Raw genomic sequence first — 25,898 nt, forward strand, 5'->3', positions numbered from 1 at the left:
GGTTAGAGTTTTTAGTTGCATTTATTGGGATAAATAGGGGAAAGTATGTCTATTTCATCTTTCCAAAGTGAAAGAGAAATGGGATGTAAATGTGTGGTTGGAGAGAAAAGAACAATTCACAAATAAGAAATAAGAAAATAAGGTATAAAAATTCCTAAAAATTTGAAACTGAAATGTTGGTGATATATATTTTTTAGAATAATATAATATAAAACAGCTATTTTCCCTTGGATGAACATGCATCCCAAAAAATGTTGACCTAAAAATAATTGTAAAAGGAGTGTTTCCTGATTATGAGTTTGCTTTCAAGCAGCAACCGGATTGTAGAAAGAAATAGTGACTTCTTGACTCAAAATGCTAGTTAATTTCCATTCTAAGCAAAATTTTAATTGGGGCACCTGGGTAGCTCAGTCGGTTTAGCATCAGATTCTTGATTTTGTTTCAGGTCATGATCTCAACGTTCATGAGATCGAGCCCTGTGTGTGTGGAGCCTGCTTGGGATTCTCTGTCCCTCTCCCTCTGCCCCTTTCCTCCATACACATGCATTCTCAATCTCTCTCTCTCTCTCTCTCTCTCTCTCTCTCTCTCTCTCAAAATAATAAATAAGTAAAGTTAAAACATTTTTTTTTCATTTCCAGTTTGAGGGGCCTTGATCTTAAATATGGAGAAAAAATTAAATGTATTTGCTATGCATATACATTTATTGAGAACGATTCATTTATCCAGTCACTTTGTGCTCAGAGAATTCACCTCCTTACACATTGGCCAGAAGAGCCAATTATGTAAATACTCTGGGGCCTTTTTGTCAACACTCCATTTTGAGCTTCTTTGACCAAATTTCTACAATGAGAAGCTTACTTCTGAAAAAAATGGGCATTTCAAAAAATAACTAGAACACCCTGGTCAAGTGAAAGCAATACTATTATCAGATTGGTGAGTCTGTTAGTAACAGTGTTAAAAGTTGTCCATCATAAATGGGGGTCATCAATATTAAAAAATTGTGATGTTTGATATGAAAATACTATATTTTCCCCCAATTTGAACAATATTGTTTGAAAATCTGTTAGGTTTCTCCAGTAAACTCACAGGTGACAGACCAGATCCGCAATGTCGAATATCAACTGCTAGCATTTGGTTTCTAGATAAAAAGTCATTAGCTACGTGGCCTTGGTAAGTGGCCTAACTTGCTGACAGCCTGAATCTGAGTGTGCACCTCTGAAAAACTGGAACTAAATGACAACACAGGTAAAAAATTATTTCAACAATGTTTGGGGTGATTCTGTAACCTAAACCAAACAAACCTAAGCCTGTTTCCTTTAAAAGTAGACAAGGATATATAGAGATCATAAAACAAAAAATTTCATTTAAAAAAGTATGTTAACTATACCGGAATTAAAATTTTAAAAACTTAATAAAACTGAAATTAAAAAAGAACATATAGATCAAAAGAGGGTTAAAATACTAAATATTAAATGAGATCTTATAATTCAATGGTCCAGCCCAATACATATGACATTTTTGAAGTTATCAGTACATGGTAGCTATTAAAATAAATACTGTATCAGCAAAAATGAGCAAACAACCATTAGTTTATGTTTAGATAAGAAAAATACAAATTAAAATTATATTTTTTGCCTATCAGTTATGAAAAATTAAAAATAGCAATATATACTGTTGGCTATAGAATAATGAAATGAGCACACTTATATTCTGCAGGTGAGTGAGAATGTGAATTGATATAATTTTTTCTAAAGGACAACTTGGCAATGTGTATAAAATATTTAAAAAATAAACATTCTCTTGACTAAGCCACACCATTTCTAGGAATTCACCCTAAGCCATTTTTATTTTATTTTATTTTTAATTTTTTAATGTTTATTTATTTTTGAGAGAGAGACAGAGGGCAAGTGGGGGAGGAACAGGGAGAAAGAGGGAGACACAGAACCCCAAGCAGGCTGCAGTCTCCAAGCTGTCAGAACAGAGCCCAACGCGGGGCTCGAACGCACAAACTGCCAGATCATGACCTGAGCCGAAGTCGGACATTCAACCGACTGAGCCACCCAGGCACCCCTACCCTAAGCCATTTTTAAATGTCCAAAGATATATGTGCACATACATACTACAGTATTGATTATATAGCTAAAACACCCAGATTTTTAAAAATAAGTTATACTTTAATTAGATTGTGAGAGAGTCACACAATGGCCTTTATGCCCTCCCACTTCCCTTCCCCGCTCATGCTCTGTGTCTCTCACTCTCAAAAATGAATAAATGTTAAACAAAAAATTAAAAAAAAACATATTACACATTATGATATGATTTTAGAGACCTAAACATAGCCAGTGTAAAACGTAAAATGATGCCAACAAAGTGTGGTTATCTGTCTTCTAAGGAAAGAAAGTAGCTTCTATCCTAATTTAAGGCTTAAATGAACACATATATACTCACATACATAACACACACATACACATCCACACATAAACATACACACACGGAAGCTGATCGTTTCTATTAAGAATCTGTCTCAATATTTTCTTTCTTTTTTTTTAAGTTCTTAAAATTTATTTTTGAGAAAGAGAGGAAAAGAGAGAGCGCGCGCAAGCAGGGGAGGGGCAGAGAGAGAGGGACAGAGAGAATCCCAAGCTGGCTCCGTACCGTCAGCATGAGCCAGAAGCAGGGTTCCATTCCATGAACCGTGAGGTATGATCTGACCCGAAACCAAGAGCGGGGCACTTAACCAGCTGAGCCACCAGGCGCCCCTGTTTGTTTTCTTCTGAACAAAGCTTTCTTTCTGTATTTAATTGAACTGTATATACCACTCAAGTGCACAGAGTAAAAGACATAGCCAATTCATGTCTTTGCTTTCAGCTTGCAGTGCTTTACCACGAGTTTTAAATCATAACATCATTTATCATAGTACTTGAATGTCTTGTGGAAGATTACCTTCAGCTGGGTAAAAAGTCTGTATCACATTTGGGTTGTATAGATATGAAATAGCTGACAGGTCACACGGTCACAACAGGTCACATGGCTAATAAATGAGTCTCAGAACTTTTCGCTAAGTCAAACTAAAAAAGCTGTGTATCAGAGATCCTATATTGCAATGGCTCCCAGTGCATCTGAAAATGATGATATAAGATCATGCCCTCAACCTTTGAGGAGACTTACAATAAACAGCCAGGCGTGTCTTTTTCTGTTTTTGTCTCTAACTGCTAAGTAAGCTTTTATACATGTTGTACAAAAGCTTAATCTAAGATGCTTCTCAGATCTCAAAGCCAAGAAAGGAGTGTTTCTCCTGATGGTTTGATTCCTCTTAGAAAACAGCCATCATGCAAACCACCATGTTTCCCCTTGGACCTAGCTGGTAGGAAGAATTGTTCTCAACACATCAGCCTTTCTCATCATGGATCTCTCCATTTGTCTTCGCCTTTCCCCAACACCCCTTTCTGACTCGGGGCAGAGGTGGGAAGGGACAGCACTGATGCAAGCAGGAAGAGCTATTTCTCCTGAACGACTTAGTGGTGACTCCCCAAGTTAAGGCACACTGCCTCCAAAAAGTTTTCCTTTGCAGTGTGCGATCTTTTCAAAAATCCTGTATGATAACCTTCATTCTTCTTATTTCCATTATTTTACTCTGTAAACTGAGACCTGGAGAGGCAGAAGGAGTTGTCCAGAATAAAGTGATCAGTGACGGAGCCGCTTCCAGCTCCAAAATCTATGATTTATTCATTTTCTGCTATCTGTTCATCTGATGGAAAATATACTGGGGTGTGAGTTTTATAAAGAAGAAGCCATCAAACACAAATCTTCTTCCCAGCCTACTTTTCTTGAATTGTTCCTACACTTAGTCATCCAAGACATTCTTCCAGAATTATGATACAAAATAAGTAATTTATGATTCCTCACTTTTAGTGCACTAATGCAATTTTCTATGCAGTGAAAATATTCAGTCCCCTAAACAATTCTTCCTTTGTTAACATGACATAGAAAAAACAGAGTTTACAATCTGTGAGAAGTCTTCTGGTGTTGGTCGCGGTAGAAGTGTTGAAAATAAACGTTTCCACCATTTCCCTTGGCACACCGAAGAAATGAAGGAACTACCGAAAGCGAGGTCACCTGCCTGTCTCGCACGTTGCTAGCTGCCAAAGGCTACGTCAATTCCACTACATGCAACACATTTTGTGTGTCGCTGGTCCTGATGATAACTTAACCCATTAGACCCAGCAGCCGACTGAACTTTTAATAAGTATTTACTCACAGTTAGAATCGTATGGCCTAGAAATGTTTTTTAACCAAATATTCTGTCTTTATAAAAGTCAGGTAATTCCAATCTAGCAATGAGCCAGTATCATCCCACAGCATTTTTAAACCACATACAAACTGATTATATTCTTTTTTATTTTTGGCAGCATTATTCTTCATAAAGTAACCAAAGATGCCCCAATTATACTTCTTAAAATAGTATATCACCTAATAAAATCAGGTATATTTTGGTATTATAATCCTTATCCAATACCTTACCTCAGCTCTTAACTCGTAGATCACTCTATCCTTGCCGGTTTGAGATTTTGATTCTTCTTTTATATCTCCCCATATTTCTTTCATTTCATTTTCATGTTGACCAGGAATAATATTAAACTGAAAAACAAAAACAAAAACAAAAACAAAACCAGAAGTTAGAATTATAATCACATGAGGCTCCAAAGGCTGGCTCCAGGATAATCCACATTAGTCCTTCATTTTACTTTTAGTTTAGTTTTTGTTTGTTTGTTTTCTATGTGGATTCTGGCAGGTTTTACCGTTGCTGTGATAATTAATGTAGTTAAATCATTTATTTCCTTATTTGTACTTGAAAAATTCTAAGTTGTTCAAAAACAAATCAGCAAAGCTTTAGCAATCTAAACTAATCATTTGAAAATTGGGCAAAACTTGGTTACCTCACATACTCCTGATAATTGACCAACTGGATTCTAAATGAATCCAATTAACACTGATTTAACAGTCTTGGATATTTGTAACACAGTACCCTTTGTGACTCTACTTAATGTCTATTTTCTATGAAGTCTAAAGAGTACATAGATTACAACAGAGACAAACTTGGGCGATGGAAAAAATACATCTATATAACGCTCGAATTAGGAAAGACATATTTATAAATGATGCCAATAAAATGCAATATGGAACTCCTACAGAAAAACAGGGTAAAGAGTGGCATATCCAGATAATGTAAGATTATTCAGCACTAAAATGAAATGAGCACTCAAGCCATGAGAAGGCATGGCGGAAACTTAAATGCATATTACGGAGTGAAAGAAGCCAATCTGAAAAGGTTACTTACTGTATAATTCTAATTATGTGACATTCTAAAAAAGGAAAAAGTATAGAGATAGTGTAAAATGAGTGGTTTTCAGGGTTGTGGGTAGGAAGGGATGAACAGGTGGAGCACAGAGATTTTTAGGGCAATGAAACTATTTAGTATGACCCTGGTAGACACATATCATTATGCATTTGTCTAAACCCAGAGAATGTACAACACCGAGAATACATCCTAAGGTAAACTATGGACTTGGGTGATAGTAATGTGTCAATATAGGTTCATCATTTGTAACAAATGTACCACCCTGGTGGAGGACACTGATAATGGGGGGGACGGTATGCTTAAGTGGACACAGGGAGCCTATGGCAAATGTACGTACGTTCCATTCAATTATGCTGTGAACCTAAAACTGCTCTAAAAAATAGTCTATAAAGTGAAACACAGGAAGGTGAGAAAAATCCTGTAAATACATAGTAAATTTTCTCCATAGCTGTTCTTATAGTTTTCAACAGAAACACAAAATTTGGTAAATCTATAAAATGTGTAATACACATAAACATTGTTTTATTAACTTACATTTTCCCCTAAAATATGTAGTAAATGTTTTCAGAATTTATATTATATAATTTGTGTGCAATCCCACTATAAATTAGAAAATAAAAGCAAACATTATACTACCTATTTAAAATTAAAAATAACATTACTCATAACATTAAGTATGTATTAGTCTCTAGGAACTGAACTTGATATATATTTCCTTAGTTAATGCTAGAGTAATCCTATGTGTTAGGTATTATTATTATCCTTAAAGAAAAATAAACCATACTTTTGCTAGGCTTAAGCAACTTTCCCAAATTCACAAAGCTAGTAATGGAAGAAGCAAAAGTTAAGAATGTTCTTGCTAAATTCATTACCAGAGTGCTTAATCATAAACCGGTACTACATCTATAATTATAAAGCTGGAAGCCACTGGAATAGTTTACTGAAAGGCAAAAAGTTTATAGACACATACTAAAAACGAACTACAGTGGAGTTAGGGGGCTGATTTGCCGAGTACAGAGAAGCTCCATGTTCAGAGTCAATAACGTGGAGGATACACCACGGAAGGCAAATGTGGAACAGGACACAATGCCACGGAGTTCAGTACAAGTCAGTCTAGGCACGTTTCACCTCACATTCGTGTAAATAAACAATGTGGTATTAATCTCTGGCCAAAATAAAAATAAAATAAGTCAACTTGCTAAAGAAAATAATGAATTGCGAGGGTTGAATCAAAGCAACAGTTTCTGGGTTCAAGTTCACCAAAGTAAAATCCAACTCATTCTGGTCACTGAATGCCCTTAGTTTAACTTCTGAAATCTTGACCATTAATTCTCAGCGAATTACATCAATCAATAAGCCTTCTCGTTGTCAACCGAACTTCCAATCAACTTTGCCACTCAAAGGAGAGAGGAGGCAGGAAAATAAATTTTCATACACAACAGTACAGGAAGTCCAGACTAATTACCTAAAATAATTCCATTTTCATTTTTCATTGACAATGGAAAATCAAGGATCTCTGGACATACGAAGAAACCAAGAACATGAAAAAAAAATATCTAAGATAATAAAACAAAATGTCTGACAGAAAAAAAAGATAAATGGTATAATTTAAGATATGAAAGTAAATGTTATTAAAAATATAATCACTATCTTTGGGGAAAATGAATATTATACTGCACTCATAAATCAAGAACAGAGCAATTTCAAAATATCAAAGAAAAAAGAACAATAAAAGAAAGCTTTTAAAAAAAATTTTTTTTTCAACGTTTATTTATTTTTGGGACAGAGAGAGACAGAGCATGAACGGGGGAGGGGCAGAGAGAGAGGGAGACACAGAATCGGAAACAGGCTCCAGGCTCTGAGCCATCAGCCCAGAGCCTGACGCGGGGCTCGAACTCACGGACCGCGAGATCGTGACCTGGCTGAAGTCGGACGCTTAACCGACTGCGCCACCCAGGCGCCCCAAAAGAAAGCTTTTTAAATGTGTCTAGTAATCCTATCCTTTAGAAGACTTTATGAGAAAAGTTAGTGTCTCAAGGCCCAGTTCTTGGACCTGTGGTCTTGATGCATTTACGCCTTTGGATAGCTGATGTGCACCCATAGCCCTGCATTCTAGTCAGAATTCTGACAATCTCCAAATTGTTCTATCCTGTAGCTCTCCTCTGAACTTTGGACCCATGTGTCCAACTTCCTACTTGTCACTTCCGTAGGTATCCAAAACTTAACACATTGCAAAGACAAATTAAGAATTTCCCTAAAACAGGTGTCTCTTCCAGACTTTGCTATCTCAGTAAGGATCAACTCCCATCTTTCTCTTTGATCAGGCCAAAAATATTGGATTTATTTCTAACTCTTTTCTTTCTCCGACGTGTCATATCCAAAGTAAAAAGTAAAATAAAAATAATTCAATTTTGCCTTCAAAATATATAATAGATCCAACCACTTCTCGACCTGCACCACTGCTGCCCTGATCACCACCACCATGGTCTCTCACATCAGTTATTTTATTTTATTTTATTTTTTTTTCAACGTTTATTTTTATTTTTGGGACAGAGAGAGACAGAGCATGAACGGGGGAGGGGCAGAGAGAGAGGGAGACACAGAATCGAAAACAGGCTCCAGGCTCTGAGCCATCAGCCCAGAGCCCGACGCGGGGCTCGAACTCACGGACCGCGAGATCGTGACCTGGCTGAAGTTGGACGCTTAACCGACTGCGCCACCCAGGCGCCCCTCACATCAGTTATTTTAATAGCTGCCATGATCTTTGCTTCTTCAAGTAGCTCTGTAGTTCCCCTTCCAAAACAGCAATCAAATAAAGCATTTTAAAAGTAATGCAGGTCACGTAACTCTGTCGCTCAAATTTTTCCTGTGGCTTCCCAATCCATTCAGAGTGTAAGTCAAAGTCCTTACCATCTGCCTGGTCCTGTAACCTCCAAACCTCATCTCCTACTCCTAGCCTGTATTCTGTTGGTCACTCTGACTTCTCACTGTTCCTACACACTCCAGGCTCGAAACAGCAAAAACTAATTAAATTAAATTAAATTAAATTAAATTAAATTAAATTAAATTAAATTAAAGAAAGATGAAAACAGTAAACAAAATATTGTACAGTGAAGGCAATTAAGACAATATAACAAGAAAAAAAGCCTGATGGCCAGATTAATAAAACTATACTCTTCCTTATGAAAACTTGAGTTATTATGATCCTTTTAAAATTATACTCTGAACTCAAAATCACCTTAATTTTGCCACTTATTCACCTTCAGGTTCAGATTAATGGAGGCATAAGTAAAATCTAATTAGGAGCTGAAAAGTTGAAAGCTGTGGATGTATAGATGTTAAAGATTATTATTTGGAAGAATTATGAATGCCACCCACAAGTGATCTATCACATTACTTCAATTGAAAGTGATAGAAATAGAAAGTACCTGAAAAAGTGAATGAGTCAGCATTAGAAAGCATTTTCTAAGTTCAGGTCCTTTTATTTAATATTTATTTAAGTATAGTCTCTTGTTAAGACTCCTTTTCTGAAACTGCACCATAAGATAATTCCAAAATTCCTCTTTAAAATTCCTCCTTTCATACTGCAGTATTTGTGAAAGGTTAAACCAGGCAACTTGTCATCTCTCTGGCTTCAGAAATATCTGCCATAATTTGCTTCTGGAAAATCAGCAACATTATATGTAAATATTTATTCTAGTACATTCAAATTAGCATGGAGTGGAATGTCTTTTTGAAGATAATTCTGGAAAACAAGAATACTGTGTAACATATAAATAAAAATATTTTCTTAGTTATTCAGATCAAGTGGGAAAAGAAAATCTCATTTCAAAAGGGCACAAAAATATAATCTAACACACCCTGTTATTTTGATTCTGCCTCACAATTTTACCCTTCAGAATAATCTAAAACAATTAGGTAGTTATTTCTTATTCCAAAGATCTGGCCTTTGTGGGATATTGCATTCAATATTTATGTCCATATTATTAATAATACAACATAATTCAATCTCCTCAAATACCAAATCCACCATTTCTCCCCTAACTCTCAACAAACGATCTTGCAGCTTCACTCATGGAGAAACAGAAAAGCTATGCATAGGAAAGATCTTCAACCTCTTGTAACATAATCTACAAATTTGCATGCATCTGTACAAATCTTTTCTTCTTTCCTCTTGTCAAAGAACTTAAATACCCTTCCTTCCTAGAGTTAAAAACTAATCATTACATTTGCAGTCAGGATTTAGTACCTTTGGAGTACTTGGAAAACTCATTCTAAGAACTGTACCTCTCCTGGATTTGCAAGATCTCTTAGTTTCTCTTGCATCAATATTTAATAGCTTAATAGTTACCATTTAGGTTTGAAAGGGAAATATGAGAGACCAAGTGTAGAAAACCGCCCCACACCTCCCTCCTGCCCCATCTCTTTTCTGGTTTTGAACTGTCCATTCCAGCTCTTTGTTTCCTCTTACCTTCAACTGTCATGCAAGAGCTGCTTGCCCTCACGGTTTGGTTTCCACATGCTCCCCTCTGACTCATTTCCTCCATTGGCTTTTGCTGCCCCCATTCTCAACTTTCCAATATACAATATTCAGCCTGTCCTTAACTTGAATCTTTGGCAGAATTTGACACTGTTAACAATGTCTTTGTTCAAGTACTCTTTTCCTCTGGTTCATGGGAAGAAAGGTTTTTTTTCTTATTTTAATGTTTTATTTATTTTTGAGAGAGAGGCACAGAGTGTAAGCAGGGGAGGAGCAGAGAGAGAGGGAGACATAGAATCTGAAGCAGGCTCCAGGCTCTGAGCTGTCAGCACAGAGCCCGACATAGCGCTCGAACCTACGGACCGCGAGATCACGACCTGAGCCGAAGTTGGACGCTTAACCGACTGAGGCACCCAGGCGCCCCAGGAAAGGTTTTTCCCTGCTCTCATCCTTTCCAGACATTCTGACTTAGGGGCAGTTTCCCTTCCTCTGTCTGCCTTACCTAGTGCTAGTCCTCCAAACTCTCTTTTGCTTCATTCAATACATCAACCTTGGGGATCCCATTTCTTCCCATGGTTTCAACCACCATCTCGCTATGATTATTCACATTTGTTTCCTGCACTAATAAATCCAAAATCTCACCAAATATTTCTACCTCAAGCTCAATATATTCAGTATTGAATCCATTGTCCTTTCCTCTCAAGTTTCTCTTCTTCATGATATGCCTTCTTTGGTGGATGGCCACCCCACAGATAAGGTCAGCAATCTGTAACTTCTCCTCTCTAACCCCCTAGCATCCTCTAGCATTTCCAACATTCACTTAATCACTAAGTTTGAAGAGAGCATCACAATTTCTTTCACTTGTATATTTCTGAACTCTCCACATCCCCCACTAAACTTAGGACACCTGATAATTTCTTTCTGGATTACCATGACAGATTCATAACAGTTTCCTCATCAGCCATGCCCCCAAATCTCTTCTTCACACTGAAGTTTGAATTATTTTTTAAAAATTGTTTACTTATTGATTTTGAGAGAGAGAGAGAGAGAGAGAGTATGGGAGGGGCAAAGAGAAAGGGAGAGAAAGAATCCAAAGCAGGCTTCATGCTTTCAGCACAGAGCCTGACATGGGGCTCGATCTCGCCATTGTGAGATCATGACCTGAGCCAATATCAAGAATGGGACAGTTAACTGACTGGGCTACCTAGGTGCCTTTTGAGTCATTATTTCTTAACCAAACTGACCTTGGTCAACACACTTCAATGGCTTTTCCCATTGCTTTCATGTTGACGTATACATTTATAATTGGGCCCCTAAGTATTGAATATCAAATAGTACAGAGTGGAAGACCAAGTGTTTAGCAGTTAGGCAGGTTCTGGCAGCCATACCATATTCTTATGAAAGGTGAGGAAAGTAAAGAGGAAATATGCCCAAATGGGAGGTCACCTAAATGCAGTGGACCCAGGGATAGCTAACAACAATTAAGATTCCAACTAATTTTAATTAACTCTAAGTGCATGGAGAAGCCTCCAAAATTCCAAGCCTTATATCATAGCTCCAAAAATTGTAGCCAAAACTATTCAAACTCAACTTTACCTGATTCCCTCCCTCAACCTTAAAGAATGGTAGTAAAGACACAAAAAATGTTTAACTATGTTTAAAGCAAATTTTATTGTGTCCTTCACGTCAAAATAAAAACATTAAATAACTAATCTTAGTGGTGTTTAAACTGTTTTGCTCTCATACTGATGTATCTTTTACTTTTATAAATGGTGGACTAAACAGTATATTTATCTAGATTCAATAAATGAAATTTCTGCTGAATTTTAAATAAAATGGTTGTTTCACATTTTACTTAATGCTAATATAGAAAAGCCACAGAAATGTGATATTCACTATCATCTATTCAAAAAATTGTATTAATTTTATTTCTTGAATTCTTATTTCTTTAACATATGTTTATATTTGAAAAAGTTTTGCTCAATAATATGAAATAAAAATATGTATATAAAATATGTATGTATATATTATGACTGTAAGGCTCCAAACATTACAATGTTTCTTTGGATTGAATTATCTCTAGAATTGCTATGGTACATGGTTACTTAAAAACAAGACAAGATAGCACATATTGTGATAAGTAATTATTAAATATAAACTAATCATTTACTGGAAATGCATCTCTTAATGAGATGGATAGATACATTTTTTCAATTAGTTTGTGTATCCATGGATGAAATTACTTATTGATAGAATGAAATAAGAGTTATTATCAGTTTTCTTTATTCTCTTTAAAATGTAGACACTGAGAAAGTTGATCACACATTAATAGAAGCAGCAGATGTTTCATTATAGCAGACACACTGTTTGTGTTGGTTTTTTAATGTCTTTCTTTTTTTGTTTCAAGTTTTTATTTAAATTCTAGTTAATATATACTTTCTAAATAAATGACAAGGTCACATTTGTTCTTATATCATTTATTATCTACAAACTGACTAATCTATTAGGTCTTATTCCAGTATTTTTATGAAGAAGAAAAAATATAAGCCATCTGAAATGCCAAAGACTTTGTGAACCATTGATTAGTTGGGTTTCTCAACACCAATTTTTCAAAATATCTCTAGTACTCTTGATTTTTTCCCACTCTGACAAAATGTTCTAAAATAACACTTGGGTTGGGAAGTAAGCATGATTTCCATTTGAGAAATGGATGGGGGGTAATGTGGGAAAAGAGAACTTGCTTGAAAAGTACGTCTTTAGGCAGATGGTTTTTTGAAGACCACATATGAAAGCTGGGAATTTGGAGGTGAAATCCATATAACTATTTCCATGGGGAATTGTGGGAAAATGGCAGAGTGTGGTGGTGACTCTTAGTGTCTGCGAATCTCTCCATGAAACAGGCAGAGCAATGTCAAGAACAAAATCAAAAACCTATGGAAGCCCACTGCAAAATTAGAGGACAAGTTTTCCCTGTAAACCCTAAGACGATCTACTCAGCTTCAAGAACTGCAGAATATCAGCACCTGTTTGAGAAAACTAAATGGAAGCAGCATGCCCTGAGAACATGAGAACCCAAAACTGACAACGGACGTTCCCTGCAAGTATGCCTGCAAGGTCAATGTGAAAACAGTAGATGAAACTAGGGGGGCGGTTTACACATTCTAATTGGTGTGTGAGTGCAAAAGGCCCATAGAAAAGTCCAAAGAAGTACAACAATCTATATTCTGTATACTATAAGGAAGTACAACAATCTATATTCTGTATACTATAAAAAATAAAAGCAAAAACAAAAAGAGACAAAACTTCCTTTAAAAACACATCTACAATAAAGTATAAAATGCTGAGAATAGAATCCATACTAAAAGGAACCATGGCAATAAAGGGAGAATGATCCCGATAAATCAGTTAGGGAACAGAGTCAGGGGACTATGGAAAGGATAAGACTAAGTCATAATTTAGGGCACTTTACAAACACTGAGTAGTGAGCTCTAGATGAAGGCAGAAACATTTCTTGGTCTATGCTTCTTCTTTTTTAAGTACAAAAAACCTAAATCTATGTAAGAATGAGTAACAGGAAAGGATCATAGTTGAATCATGTGTGATGTTATTATAAGGACAAAAGAATGAAGAACAAAATAATGCTCTTACAGACAGTGTAAGTATGCTGATGAGAACATTCTAAAAATACATGCCCACTAGAGAAAAAGAAAACAATAATCAAATTTTTCACTGCGACCTAAACAAAAATTATGTATAATATGAATTTATTACATATATTATATATTATGTTTATTATATATAACATTTATATATAATATATGTTATATATTATATATAATTATATATTTATTATATATATTATTATATATAATATGAAATAAATAAGAAATTTATTTCAGAATAAACTGTAAGGAACATAAGAACAGATAAATGTAGCAGACAATGTCTTAAGAGATAAGGTAAAAAGAAATAAGATGCAAAAAAACCAAAATCCAAGATAAATATTAAAAAGGATATCAGAAACTGTGACAGAGCAGAGTGACAAGGATTTAACATAGTGTTACATTTTCCATTTTTTTCCCACTAAAATGGCCTGAAATAGTGACCATCACTGCACCAGTGTATCAATGCACAGACGGTGGTCTTAAGGTATTTCCCATTATAAGAACCCGGGTGTCTTTGAAGAAGGATCATACCACTGAGTCTATATCTTGTCATACATTAGAATAAGTAAACTTGAAATATTACTAGGATTGCATCAAATGTTCTCAATTGCCAATATAAAAAAAACATTTTGCTCTCTAACTAGGGTACCTTTTGAATATCATTAAGGATAATTAGTACAGTAGACAATAAAAAAAATCTAAGAAGTTTAAATTCATAAATTTATAACAATACAAAAAAATAATTAAAAAATTTTTACAAAAAAATAATTAAAAAATTTTTAATGTTTGTTTATTTTTGAGAGGCAGGGAGAGTGTGAGTGGGGGAAGGGCAGAGAGAGAGGGAGACACAGATTTTGAAGCAGGCTCCAGGCTCCGAGCTGTGAGCACAAAGCCGGAAGCAGGGCTCGAACTCACAAACCGCGAGATCATGACCTGAGCTGAAGTCGGACACTTAACTGACTGAGCCACCAGGTGCCCCTTGACTAAAAAAAAAAAAAAAAAAAAAAAAAAAAAAAAAAAAAAAAAAAAAAAAAAAAAAAAACTAATTTGATTAACACTGGGGAATACTAGTGATCCAATTCATTATTTTGTAGATTGGTAAAGAAAGGAAAAGGAATCCATCTTGTAACCCAACTCGGTCTAAATGAACAAAATATTGTGTTTTATTTTAAAGTTTATTTATTTATTTGGAGAGAGACTACAAGTGGGGGATGAGCAGAGAGAGGGAGAGAGAGAATCCCAAGCAGGATCTGCACTGTCAGCACAGAGCCCTACATGGGACTTGAACCTACAAACCTTGAGATCATGACCTGAGCCCAAGTCAGATGCTCAACTGACTGAGCCACCCACTTGCCCCTAAATGAACAAAATATTGTATGAGAGGAAGTTCTTCTATTTACATGTTCCAAATAATAACTGAAGCAGAAATAATATAATTAGAATATCACAATTTTGGAATTCCTAATTAATGCAATGAGCATCAGTCTATCAGCACCAGAAACAAATACCATGTGCTTCCTAATGGAAGAACACATTATCTAGGAGACAGTCTTGAAACAGAATCAAATCATACCTCTTGATCCAATTAACATTTAATAGAAAATACAGTAGACAGAATAACATATTTAACCATACAATGTATAAATTCAATCTATAAAATCCAGAATAGAACCCTATGGGACAAATTACCTGTTTTTTTTTTTTATAAACAAATTATAAGAAGAAAAAAAGGAAAAAAGTTGAATAAAGAAAAAAAACTATATATTAAAATGCACTTAAAAAGACATTCAATTAGGGGTCACCTGAGTGGCTCAGTCAGTTAAGCATCCAACACTCGGTTTCAGCTCAGGTCATGATCTCATGGTTCGTGAGTTCGAGCCCCGCATCAGACTCTGTGCTGACAGCGTGGAGCCTGCTTGGGATTCTGTCTCCCTCTCTATCTGACCCTCCCCTGCTTGCTCTCCATCTCTCTCTCAAAATAAATAAAAGTAAACCTTAAAAAAAAAAGACATTCAATTAAAATGGCTAAGCTTTATTTGATATTGATTCAAGTAAGTAAACTATGAAAATAATGCTGATGTTTACTGGTAAACTAGAAATTTGAACACCAAATATTTGATATCAGAAAATTGTTAATTTTTTACATTTCAAAATCGTATTGCTATGTTTAACAAGAGTCCTTATGTTTTGAGATACATACAGAATACTTCCAGATAGAATAATACAAAGTGATAATATGGATGGATTTGATATGAGTAAAAATGATTAGTCAAGAGACAATCATTACTAAATATAGCTGATGGAAAAATTGGGAGTTGTGATAGTATTATTTTTGTTTTTGTAGATAGTTGAGATTTCCTATAGTAAAAAGTTCCCCTGCTTGTAAAATCTATCTCTTATACCTGTGCGTGAACATACTTGGAAAGTTGCCCAACTCCAGCTTATCTTAAAGTATAGATTCTATTAATCCATAGTCTTTTCGCTGTTAGTAATTCAGGTCCAGAACCTGTCTTTATTAAAGACATTATTAGACTTTCATATAGAAGCCATGCAATATACATGTTATAGGAGGTGACTTTTTTCTTCGATATGTGGTTGTGGGGGTGTGGATGAATATGAGTGGCAGCTCATCCAAGCGTAAAATCACATAAAAAGACTATAAATCAAGAGTATGAAAAATAACACATTTCTATTGCGTCCATTGAAAATTATTCGAAAGGTCATTTTGAATACCACAATTCTGTAACACCCTGGCTCTCCCAATTGCATTAAAATACAGGCTCGGTACTTGTTTCAAGAATCCAAGTTTATGCCTTTTAGCTCATAGCTGATCTCTGTCCACAGAGTCACTCAAAGGCCAGAGGAAAGCCAATTAGAGTCCCAAAGAATAATTTATGATTCTTAACAGATTTATCCACAAGGTTATAAAAGAATATCACACTGGTCAACAGAGGATTAATCATGACTTGTGGATAAGGTTCATCTGAGAAATCTGATTTGTATTTCATTAAGAAGTTAACTAGTATATATTTTATGTAAAACATCTAATAAGGGAATACAGTGGTGTGCAGTTCTTTCTGTGGATATCTGTTGAGAGAGGTTTATACAGACTTCTTTTATCAGTAGAAAGAAGTTATTTTGTACAACGATTGATGAACAGGGGAATCAATCACTTTCCTTTATTCCATGTTTATTGTGGAGATACTGCCTTTATTCCCCCTTCACTTTTGATTTATCCATTTCTAACAACTTCAGATACTAAATCACAACAATAAAAATTGTATTTATTAGTCACAGGCTCCAAATAAAATTTCTAGCATTTTTATAAAAGAATAACAGCAGAGTGGTCAAAAGGATGCTAGGAGAACAACAGGAAAGCTGTTTTCTAGATCTTGTCCTACTAAAGCTCGTTTCTGACCTTGGACAATCAGACTTTTAGGCCCCAAATTACTTTACTTTTCATAAAAGGAGTAAGATAAGCTAGATTTTATTCGAAGTAACTTTCCAGTGTGAATATGATATGAAAGTGAGAATCTAGAGACTGATAAATTAGCAAAAGGAAGAATGATTAACAGCTTAGAAATTATGTAAAAAAATGTGATTTAAAAGAAGGTAATAACTTTTGTTTTTTAATCCAGAAAAGAAGAAAATATATTCAATAAAAATAAAAGATAATTATTTTTCAAACAAGTTATTATGACTAACCAAAACATTCACAAAACATATGTAAAACATATTCTAAATAAAAATTAACTGCTTTTTTCAAAAGTCATATCCTAGGAGAAACAGGATAGAAAATCATACTTCTAATATATGGTCAAAACAACCATGACCGTTGATCAAGATGGGGTAGCAGAAGCAAAATTTGCCAACCCGAAACCACTAAAAGAGCAAGAAAAATAGAGAAATTGTTGTAAAAACACAGATTATCAGGCAATTCCTGAGAAATGGAAAACAAATAAATAAAGCCCTAAAATTGCCCATTTACTGCCTGGGGGAATTTTCAATTCATAGATTAGGAAGGAAAAGCAAGGGGGTCTCCATGAGTTGAGGCGGATCTCCCAGTGAAAGGGCTGAGTCATAGTGTGGGCAAGAGTTCCAGAAGGGTACTGAGCAGAGGGAGAACCCTAGAGGCCTAAAGAGTCCTCACCGGAGTGGTGACCAGAGCATCATTTTGAGGAACTTACCCCCAAAAGGATTAAAATAAACTATCTCTATGACTGAAATAAGTCCAGTAATAATAATCCCTGTTCCCAACTGCCAGAATAAAACCTTACAATTCATGGCCCATTAGGTAAAGTATTCAGATTGGCTTTGCCTCTGGATTCAGTAGAAAAAATAACCATAGACTAAATGCTACTCTGGTCTCATTTAAACAGGCTTAGAAACTTCAAGACAAAAAAGATCAACCTGTCTCCAAGTAATGGAACTAAGCCACAGAACAAAGCTCAAAAATATACTTTTTAAAATATGAAAATATTTAGCACCCACCCAATGAGGTAAAATTCTTCATGACAGGAGTCCAATCAAAAATTACATGTCTTACAAATAGGTACACATGACCCATAATGAGGAGGGAAGTCAATCAATTGAAACAACTTGTCCAGAAATAATAAAGATGATAGAATTAAAAATGACCAAGAGGACTTTAATGTTTCCCTCAGCTTGATTAAACTTTAGACACCTTTATTTGTGACTACACACTCTTTACTTTCACTTTCTTAGTGTTTCTTTTGAAAACAACAGCCTGTAATTGTAAATTTTTTCTCTACCTCTTTGAGGTATAAATCTTCTCCCAGGCTTTTCTTTTCCTTTTTCTTTGTTTTCTTTTTCATTTCTTTTCTTTCTTTTCTTTTCTCTTTTCTTTTCATTCTTTTTTTTTTTTTTTTTTTTTTTTTTTTTGCCAGCTGCATAATCCAGGATGTCTTTCTCTAGGATGTGGGAACCATCTCTTTGAAATGCAATCACAAAGGAGATAGCACTCTATGTATTGCCCAGTCTCTATCTGGAGGGTAGAAGCCCAATTTCCACCGTGCCACTCAATATACATAGATAACCTAATCATAAAGAGGACCGTCTGAAAACTCAGGAATGATCAAGGACCCGGATATAGCCCGCTAACCAAACTTCCTCTGTCAAAGCCCCCCAGTGCATTTCCATTAGCTCACCACAGGACTACAATGAGTGCTAATCAGCAAGCTCCAGGACAACTTCAAGTGGCTTGATGTACTTGTAAGTGGAGCCCCTGAGAAATGGGTGGGGACAGATAACTTAAAAAAAAAATGACGAACATTTTCCAAATTTAATAAAAAGCATAGACATATTCAAGAAATTCCATAAGCTCAAGCACACATATAAAGATCATATCAACACATATGAAAATCAAATTGCTCAAAGACAGTAGTGAAGAAAAGTCTTCCCCCCACCCCCCATCACTTGTAACTAGCAAATGTGCTTTAAAGGTCTTCTAAGAGAAATTTTTTCCAGCTTCTTCAGACACGTATGACCTACAGCACAGCGTAAGGTTAAGGTGTACAATGTGGTGATGTGACGCTCTTCTACATTGTGAAATGTTTACCACAGTGAAGTTAGTTAATATGCCCCTCACCTCACATAATTATCTTTTTGTTGACGTTGTTGTTGTGAAAATATTAAAGCTCTATTCTTCTAGCAACTTTGAGTACACAATACAGTGCCATTGACTACAGTCACCGTGCAGCCGTCCAAAGTGGCCACACCATTCTGCATGAGAGTTCTTACCGTTCCATGTTCTTGTCAGCATTTGGTGGTGTCAGTGTCCTGGACTGTGGCCATTCCAAGAGGTGTGCAATAGCATCTCATTGCTTGCAGTTTCATCTTCCTTATGACATAAGATGCGGAGCGTCTTTCCACATGGCTATCTGCTATCCGTGGATCTTCTTCAGTGAGGTGTATACGGCCTTGGCCCCTTTTTGAAATCAGGTTGCTTGTGTTTCTTATTGTTGACTTTCAAGAGTTCTTTATATATTTTGGATAATAATCCTCTCTCAGAGGTACATTTTCAAAATATTTTCTCCTGGTCTGTGGCTTGTCCTCTCGTTCTCCTGACATCGTCTTTGCAGAGAGAAGTTTTTCATTTTAACGAATCCAGCTTATCAATGATCGTGCCTTCAAACACTGTGTCTAAAAGCGGCATCACCACACCAAGGTCAGTCAGGTTTTCTCCTATGTTATCTTTCAGGAGTTTGGTAGTTTGTGTTTTCCATTTAGGTCTGTGATGTATTCTGAGTTAAATTTCATGAAGGGTGTAAGGTCTGTGTTTAGATTTTTTTTTTTGCACATGAATGTCCAATTATTAGAGCATAAGTTGGTGAAAAGAGTATCTTTTATCTACTGTATTGCCTTTGCTCCTTTGTCAAAGATCAGTTGATTATGTTTATGTGGGCCTATTTCTGGGTTCTCTATTCTGTTCCATTGATCTGTTTTTTTCACCAATACCACACTCTCTTGATTATTGTACTTTTATGGTATGTCTTGAAGTCAGGTAATGTCAGCCCCACTACCTTATTCTTGTCCTTCAATATTGTCTTGGCTATTCTGAGTCTTTCGTCCATAGAGTTTAGAGTCAGGGCGTCAATATCCACAAAATAACTTGGGGTTTTGGCTGAGATTGCACTGAGTCTATAGATCAAATTGCAAAGAACAGATGTCTTGGAAAGAATTGAGTCTTCCTATCCATAAACAGAAGCATCTTCAAGATATATTTCTGAATTTATAGCATTTTAGCTATCAATTTTAAGGCTTTTAAGCATCACAGGATATTGTTCTTTAAGTTATCTCTCTCTCTCTCTCTCTCTCTCTCTCTCACACACACACACACACACACACACACACACACACACACCAGAGAGAGATATCACACAAGAGAGACAGCAAACGAGCCCTGAGTCCTTTAGCGCGCGCTCTCTCTCTCTCTCTCTCTCACACACACACACACACACACACACACACACAATCCACAAACCCATGAAATTATAGAATATCAAAGTTTTGGGGGGAAAAGGTATTTTAGATTTTTACGTTTAGGGAAATGTTCTTTTTAAAGGATTAGGCTGGCTTAATTTTTAATTAAATATTGCCTGAAGCAACATATAATTACTACAGTAACAAAGTAAAAAAAAAATCAAATACTCATGTTTGAATATATTTACTGGAGTTAAAGGATGTGATTTAACTTCACCAAGCAAAAAATTAGTGCCAACTTTGGTAACAGTGAAAGAAGATCTTACATTTCTGCAAAGCCTTAGAAATTGAATTTTTTTCTTTGTTTTCTGATTTAGTCCTTGTGTATTAAACATGAAATGGTAGGATTTACTTCTGTCAAAACCAAAGTTTTCATTTAAGGAAAATAATGTTTTTAAATGTTTAGCTCTTGCTTCAGACAGGTACGAAACAGCTCAGTATTAATATTTTCCTTCTGGGGAATAGAAAATTACACCTCCTAATATATATATATTTTTTGTAAATGAGGTTTCCATTAAAAATGAAGATCAGCATAATGTTTCTTTCTTTATTGAGTTGTGGTAGGAATCGTGGCTAAGACAGCAGATTACAGAAAGTGTATTCAAAAACTAACACAAAGTGGAAGAAGCAAATCAAAATTCCATTTATAGGAAATGTCCAGAATTGGCAAATCTATAGTACTCAATTGGATTAGTGATCGCCTCCACTCTGGTGGTTGGAGGGCAATGCTAATGGATATGAGGTTTCTTTTTGGACAGATGAAACGTTTTAAAATTGACTGTGGTGACGATTGCACAACTCTGTAAATACATTAACCACCGAATTGTACTCTTTAAATGGATGAATTGTACAGGAGGTGACTCATATCTCACCGAATTTGTTAAAAATATGTAAAGAGCAAAGATTATTTCATCGAAAGAATCACAGCAATTATGCCTTTGACTTTAAGTCTCAAAGAGCTTCTATTAGGAGCATTCTTAATGAAACTACCTGAAAATGAGCTTTCACCTCTTAATTTGTCTCATTGGCACCCCTATCTGAGGAAGAATTAAAAAGCCTACCCACTCGCTTCTCTGTGTATTTCATTATTTACCATGGAGATTGTGGTTCAAAGTGAATCTGATACTTCCCAAACTCTGTCAATATTAGAATGGTACTTAAACTTATGATTTAAGTTTAATTAAATGCATGTAATGCTGTTTACTTTTTATGTAAATCAGTTACTCTTGGAAACACTCCATCTTATATAATTTTTTCACTAATTTGGTGACCTGAAGTTAATGCATTTCTCCTCTCCCCTAGCATAAGGCGTTTTTGAAATCTTTGGATATCGAAGCCTGACCTGTGCAAGTCAGGCTGACAAACAGCTGACAATCCACTTTCCTTCTTTGGGACTTTGTGTCTTTTTGTGCAAACAATGTGATAGGAAGAATCGGCAAAAGCCGTCTATATGGTGGGAGGGGGAGCCAGAACAATGGAAAACAGGCCAAAATCAAGGAGCTGGAATCCTCCAGCAAGCTTCCTTCCCTTGCCCTGAAATGTTTACCCGCTTTCATTAAGTCTGTCTGCAAATGTCTACAGACTGGTCAAACTGAGTCAGGCTTAGGTGGTGGAAAAGCCCCCAAGGAGTCTGCCCTGAAGGGGATTCCGGTCTAGGTGAGAACACAAAAAGCAAGCAGGCACTTGTGGTAAGTAACAAAATAACCACGTGGATACCAGGGAACTTCACTCTTCAGAAGAAAGTCATCGGCGGAGTCTGGGAGGTTCAGGCAAGGGAAGGCAGAGGAACCCATGTTCACGTTTTACGGAGGCTGGTATTTTACAATTTGGGGAGAAGACAAAATTAGGAATGAGAGTAAAAATTTATTTCGGATGAAGAAGCTCCATTCTCAAACTTTGGAAAGCTGACAAATACCATAATATATCACAAAATCCTGAAAAAATAATACAAAGTCCTAACAATAACTACTAAATAACAACTAAATGCTTTTCCTGGACTTTGGACTGCATACACTTTCATCAGCTTTCAGTATGACAGCGACTGTGTAATATCATTTTTACTTCAGAGGGTTTCGTCTTTCTTCCAGAATAGTTGATCACTTTTTTTGTGAAAGAAAGTTGGATAAAATGAGATCACAGCAGAACACACAAGCCTATTTGCTTTTTGGAATATTCATGTTTTGAAACTTGTACCCCACAAAGGCAGGTGTCCTAAAAATTATCTTTCATGCGGTTTTCATTTAAAAGTATCAAGCGTGTTTCTGAGAGAACTTCCATATTGACTAGGTATACATAACAAACACAGCCGAAAAGATATTCCTCTACATACAAACTGTATGTATCCTCAATTCAATTTCACCTTGGCAAGATCCTAAAGATTTCCACAGCTACTTCGTGTCTAAGAGACAGGAGGACAAGCCTGTTGGGGGCAAATTCAGAGTGGGAAGAGGGAGAGGTTTAAAGACGTGTGTCTCAATTATCCTACGTTTGCAAATACCACCAAAATATATGGCCATGTTTACATCTTGGCAGGACAGCTGCTGAGGTCCTAGAAGGGGTCCATGTCAGAGACATGAAGCTGAACCTTCTTCAGCTCATTGGCACAGCGGCCTTGGCAGAGAAGGAAACGCGCTCCTTGTCCTTCGTGGAAGCGAAAGTAGGGGAGGGTTGTTCAAAAAACTAAGTCATCAAGTAACAAGCATCTCTCTGTTAGCTCAATATTTTCCTATGATAAGCAAATAAATTATTATACAATCTACCAGTCAGTATGAGAAATAAGTAAAATAAAGTATCCATTCCATCTTACCATTTATGTTACTAACTAGGAAGTCCAAGTAGTTCTTAAAGTGCCAAGAATATGGCTGTCGATAAAGGAAAACATTTCATTGGACAGAAAAAAGCCAGGACTTGCAGTGAGTAGATCTATTTAAGCTACGGGTTTTTATTAAGGTTGGTGTATTAACCAACCAGAGAAACAAATAGAAAATCCCGTGGTCGCTCGCTTGCCCTCTCTCTCTCTCTCTCTCTCTCTCTCTATATATATATATGTATTAACTTTTCTATATATTACATTTGTATGTAACCTTATATTACATTATAATCTTTTCATATATTTAAATTTTTTATTTTTATCTTCTTATTTTATGTAATATTACATTATAATCTCTCCATATATTTTCCAATTGTATTTTCATTTTCCATAAATACAGGAGAGCCAGTGGTGAAAGTTCCTGTCCAAGTTAAAGACCTGAGAACCAGAAGAGCTCAACGTAGAGTTCCAGTCTGAGTCCAACAGGCTTGAGACCCAGGAAGAGCTAATGTTTCAGTTCAAATCTGAAAACAAGAGAAAAACTGATGTCCCAGCTGGACAGGCAGGCAGGAGGCGTTCCTTCCTAGATGGAGGAGAATCAGTCTTTGTGTTCTATTCAGGCCTTTGGCTGATTAGAGAAGGCCCACCCATGTTAGGAAAAGCAATCTGCTACTGACTCAGATGTTAGTCTCATCCAGAAACACCCTCACAGACACACCCAGAATAATGTCTGACCAAATATCTGGGCCCACATTGACTGAATAAAGTTGATCCATAACTTAAAATGAAGGATCACACAACTGGTGTTGAGGATCTCAATGGTCCCTCCAACTCTGCTCTGAGATATGATGCTTTATAGCAGCAGATCTCAATTTTGGGTGCATATCAGAATAATAAGCTTCTCAAAACACAGATATGTGATAAACACTCCTAAATAATTAAATCCAAATGTCCAAGATGTCCAAAGAGACTTGGAGATTATATATATATATGTATATATATATATATATATATATATATATATATATATATACACACACACACACACACATATATATTTTATATATACACACACATACACACAAACATACATAAACATTTAAAAATTCCTTTCATACGAATCCTATGATTCTGCTAATTCAGTACAACTACATTACAGGACTATTTGCTATTTTTTATAAGTTTCAGATTATCCATGGGAGAACCCACATGAGATTCCACTGGCACCTCATTTCACCTACATTTGAAGTTTTAATGTGAATATACTATATCTTCCATTGTCTTTGATCACAACTTCACAACTATATTACAAAGAGACACTGCCTCATGTGACAATTACACATTCTAAAATGCATCCATGAGTATCCAGTCCTTTTTCAGTCCTCCCATAGGATTCCTGTGAAAATACCAACTAAAGGAGCCTTCTGTCTCTTTCATTTCTCACTCACATAAAAACTACTGATACTGGGGCACCTGGGGGGGCTAAGTTGGTTAAGCGTCCAACTTCAGCTCAGGTCATGACCTCACGGTCCATGAGCTTGAGACCTGTGCCGGGCTCTGTGCCGACAGCTGGGAGCATGGAGTCTGCTTTGGATGCTGTGTCTCCCTCTCCCTCTGCCCCTCCCCCGCTTAATCTCTGTCTCTGTCTGTCTCTCTCACTCTCTCTCAAGAATAAACATTGAAAAAAAAAAAAAAACCCTACCGATACTCACTAGAATGCACCACAAGCCTGGAGAGGAGTCAGTGACACTCCGAGTCTCCCACCCCATCTATAGTCCCTTCTCGTCAGAGCCGCTAACTTCCATACAAGTTGCCCTACGCTGAGCTGCTACCCTGGATGCAATCCCGACTACGCCTCCTTCAGATGCTGCTAGCTAGAGGGTGGCCGGTGATCTATGAAATAATCTAATGCAGGAACTCATCTCAGAAGGGGTAATAATTAAATGCGGAGAGACTGAAAACTACACGAGAATCTGCACACGGATGCTGATGGCAGCCTTATTCACAACTACTGAAACTTACAAGCAACCAAGATGTCCCTCAGTCAGATGATGGATAGACAAGCTGGTACATCCAGACGACAGAATACTATTCAGCACTAAAGAGACAGGAGCTAGCAGGTCATGAAAAGACACGGAGGAAACGTAAATACATATTAGTAGGTGAAAGAAGCCAATTCGAAAAGGTTATATAATGTATAATTCCAATTATATGACATTCTGGAAAAGGCAAATCCATGGAGACCATAAAAAGATCAGTGGCTGCCAAGGGTTAAGGGAGCAAGAAGAGATAAATACACAGAGCACAGACAAGTTTTAGGACAGTGACAGTAAAAATACCCTATGTGAGGGGCGCCTGAGTGGCTCAGTCGGCTAAGCGTCCGACTTTGGCTCAGGTCATGATCTCATGGTTCATGAGTTTGAGCCCTGCTTCGGGCTCCGTGCTGACAAGCTCGGAGCCTGGAGCCTGCTTCAGAGTCTGTGTCTCCCTCTATCTCTGGCCCTCCCCAACTCACGTTCTGTCTCTGTCTCTCTCAAAAATAAACAAACATTAAAAAATTAAAAAAAATTATTTGATACCATA

The 25,898-nt window shown here is 36.3% G+C and overlaps 1 protein-coding gene across 1 annotated transcript in view; it reads right to left on the reverse strand.

Moving 5' to 3' along the window:
- The window catches only part of CCDC102B (coiled-coil domain containing 102B), an 85,834-nt gene that overhangs the window by 34,882 nt on the left and 25,054 nt on the right, over positions 1 to 25,898 (reverse strand). The window contains 1 exon segment of the mRNA XM_047086182.1: positions 4,522 to 4,638. Within this exon segment, the coding sequence (XP_046942138.1) occupies positions 4,522 to 4,638 (117 nt within the window).

Source organism: Lynx rufus, unplaced genomic scaffold (genome assembly GCF_022079265.1).
Source record: "Lynx rufus isolate CCGP_SWC_20201006 ecotype Redwood Valley unplaced genomic scaffold, mLynRuf1.p SCAF_20, whole genome shotgun sequence".
Taxonomy (NCBI): Eukaryota; Metazoa; Chordata; class Mammalia; order Carnivora; family Felidae; genus Lynx; species Lynx rufus.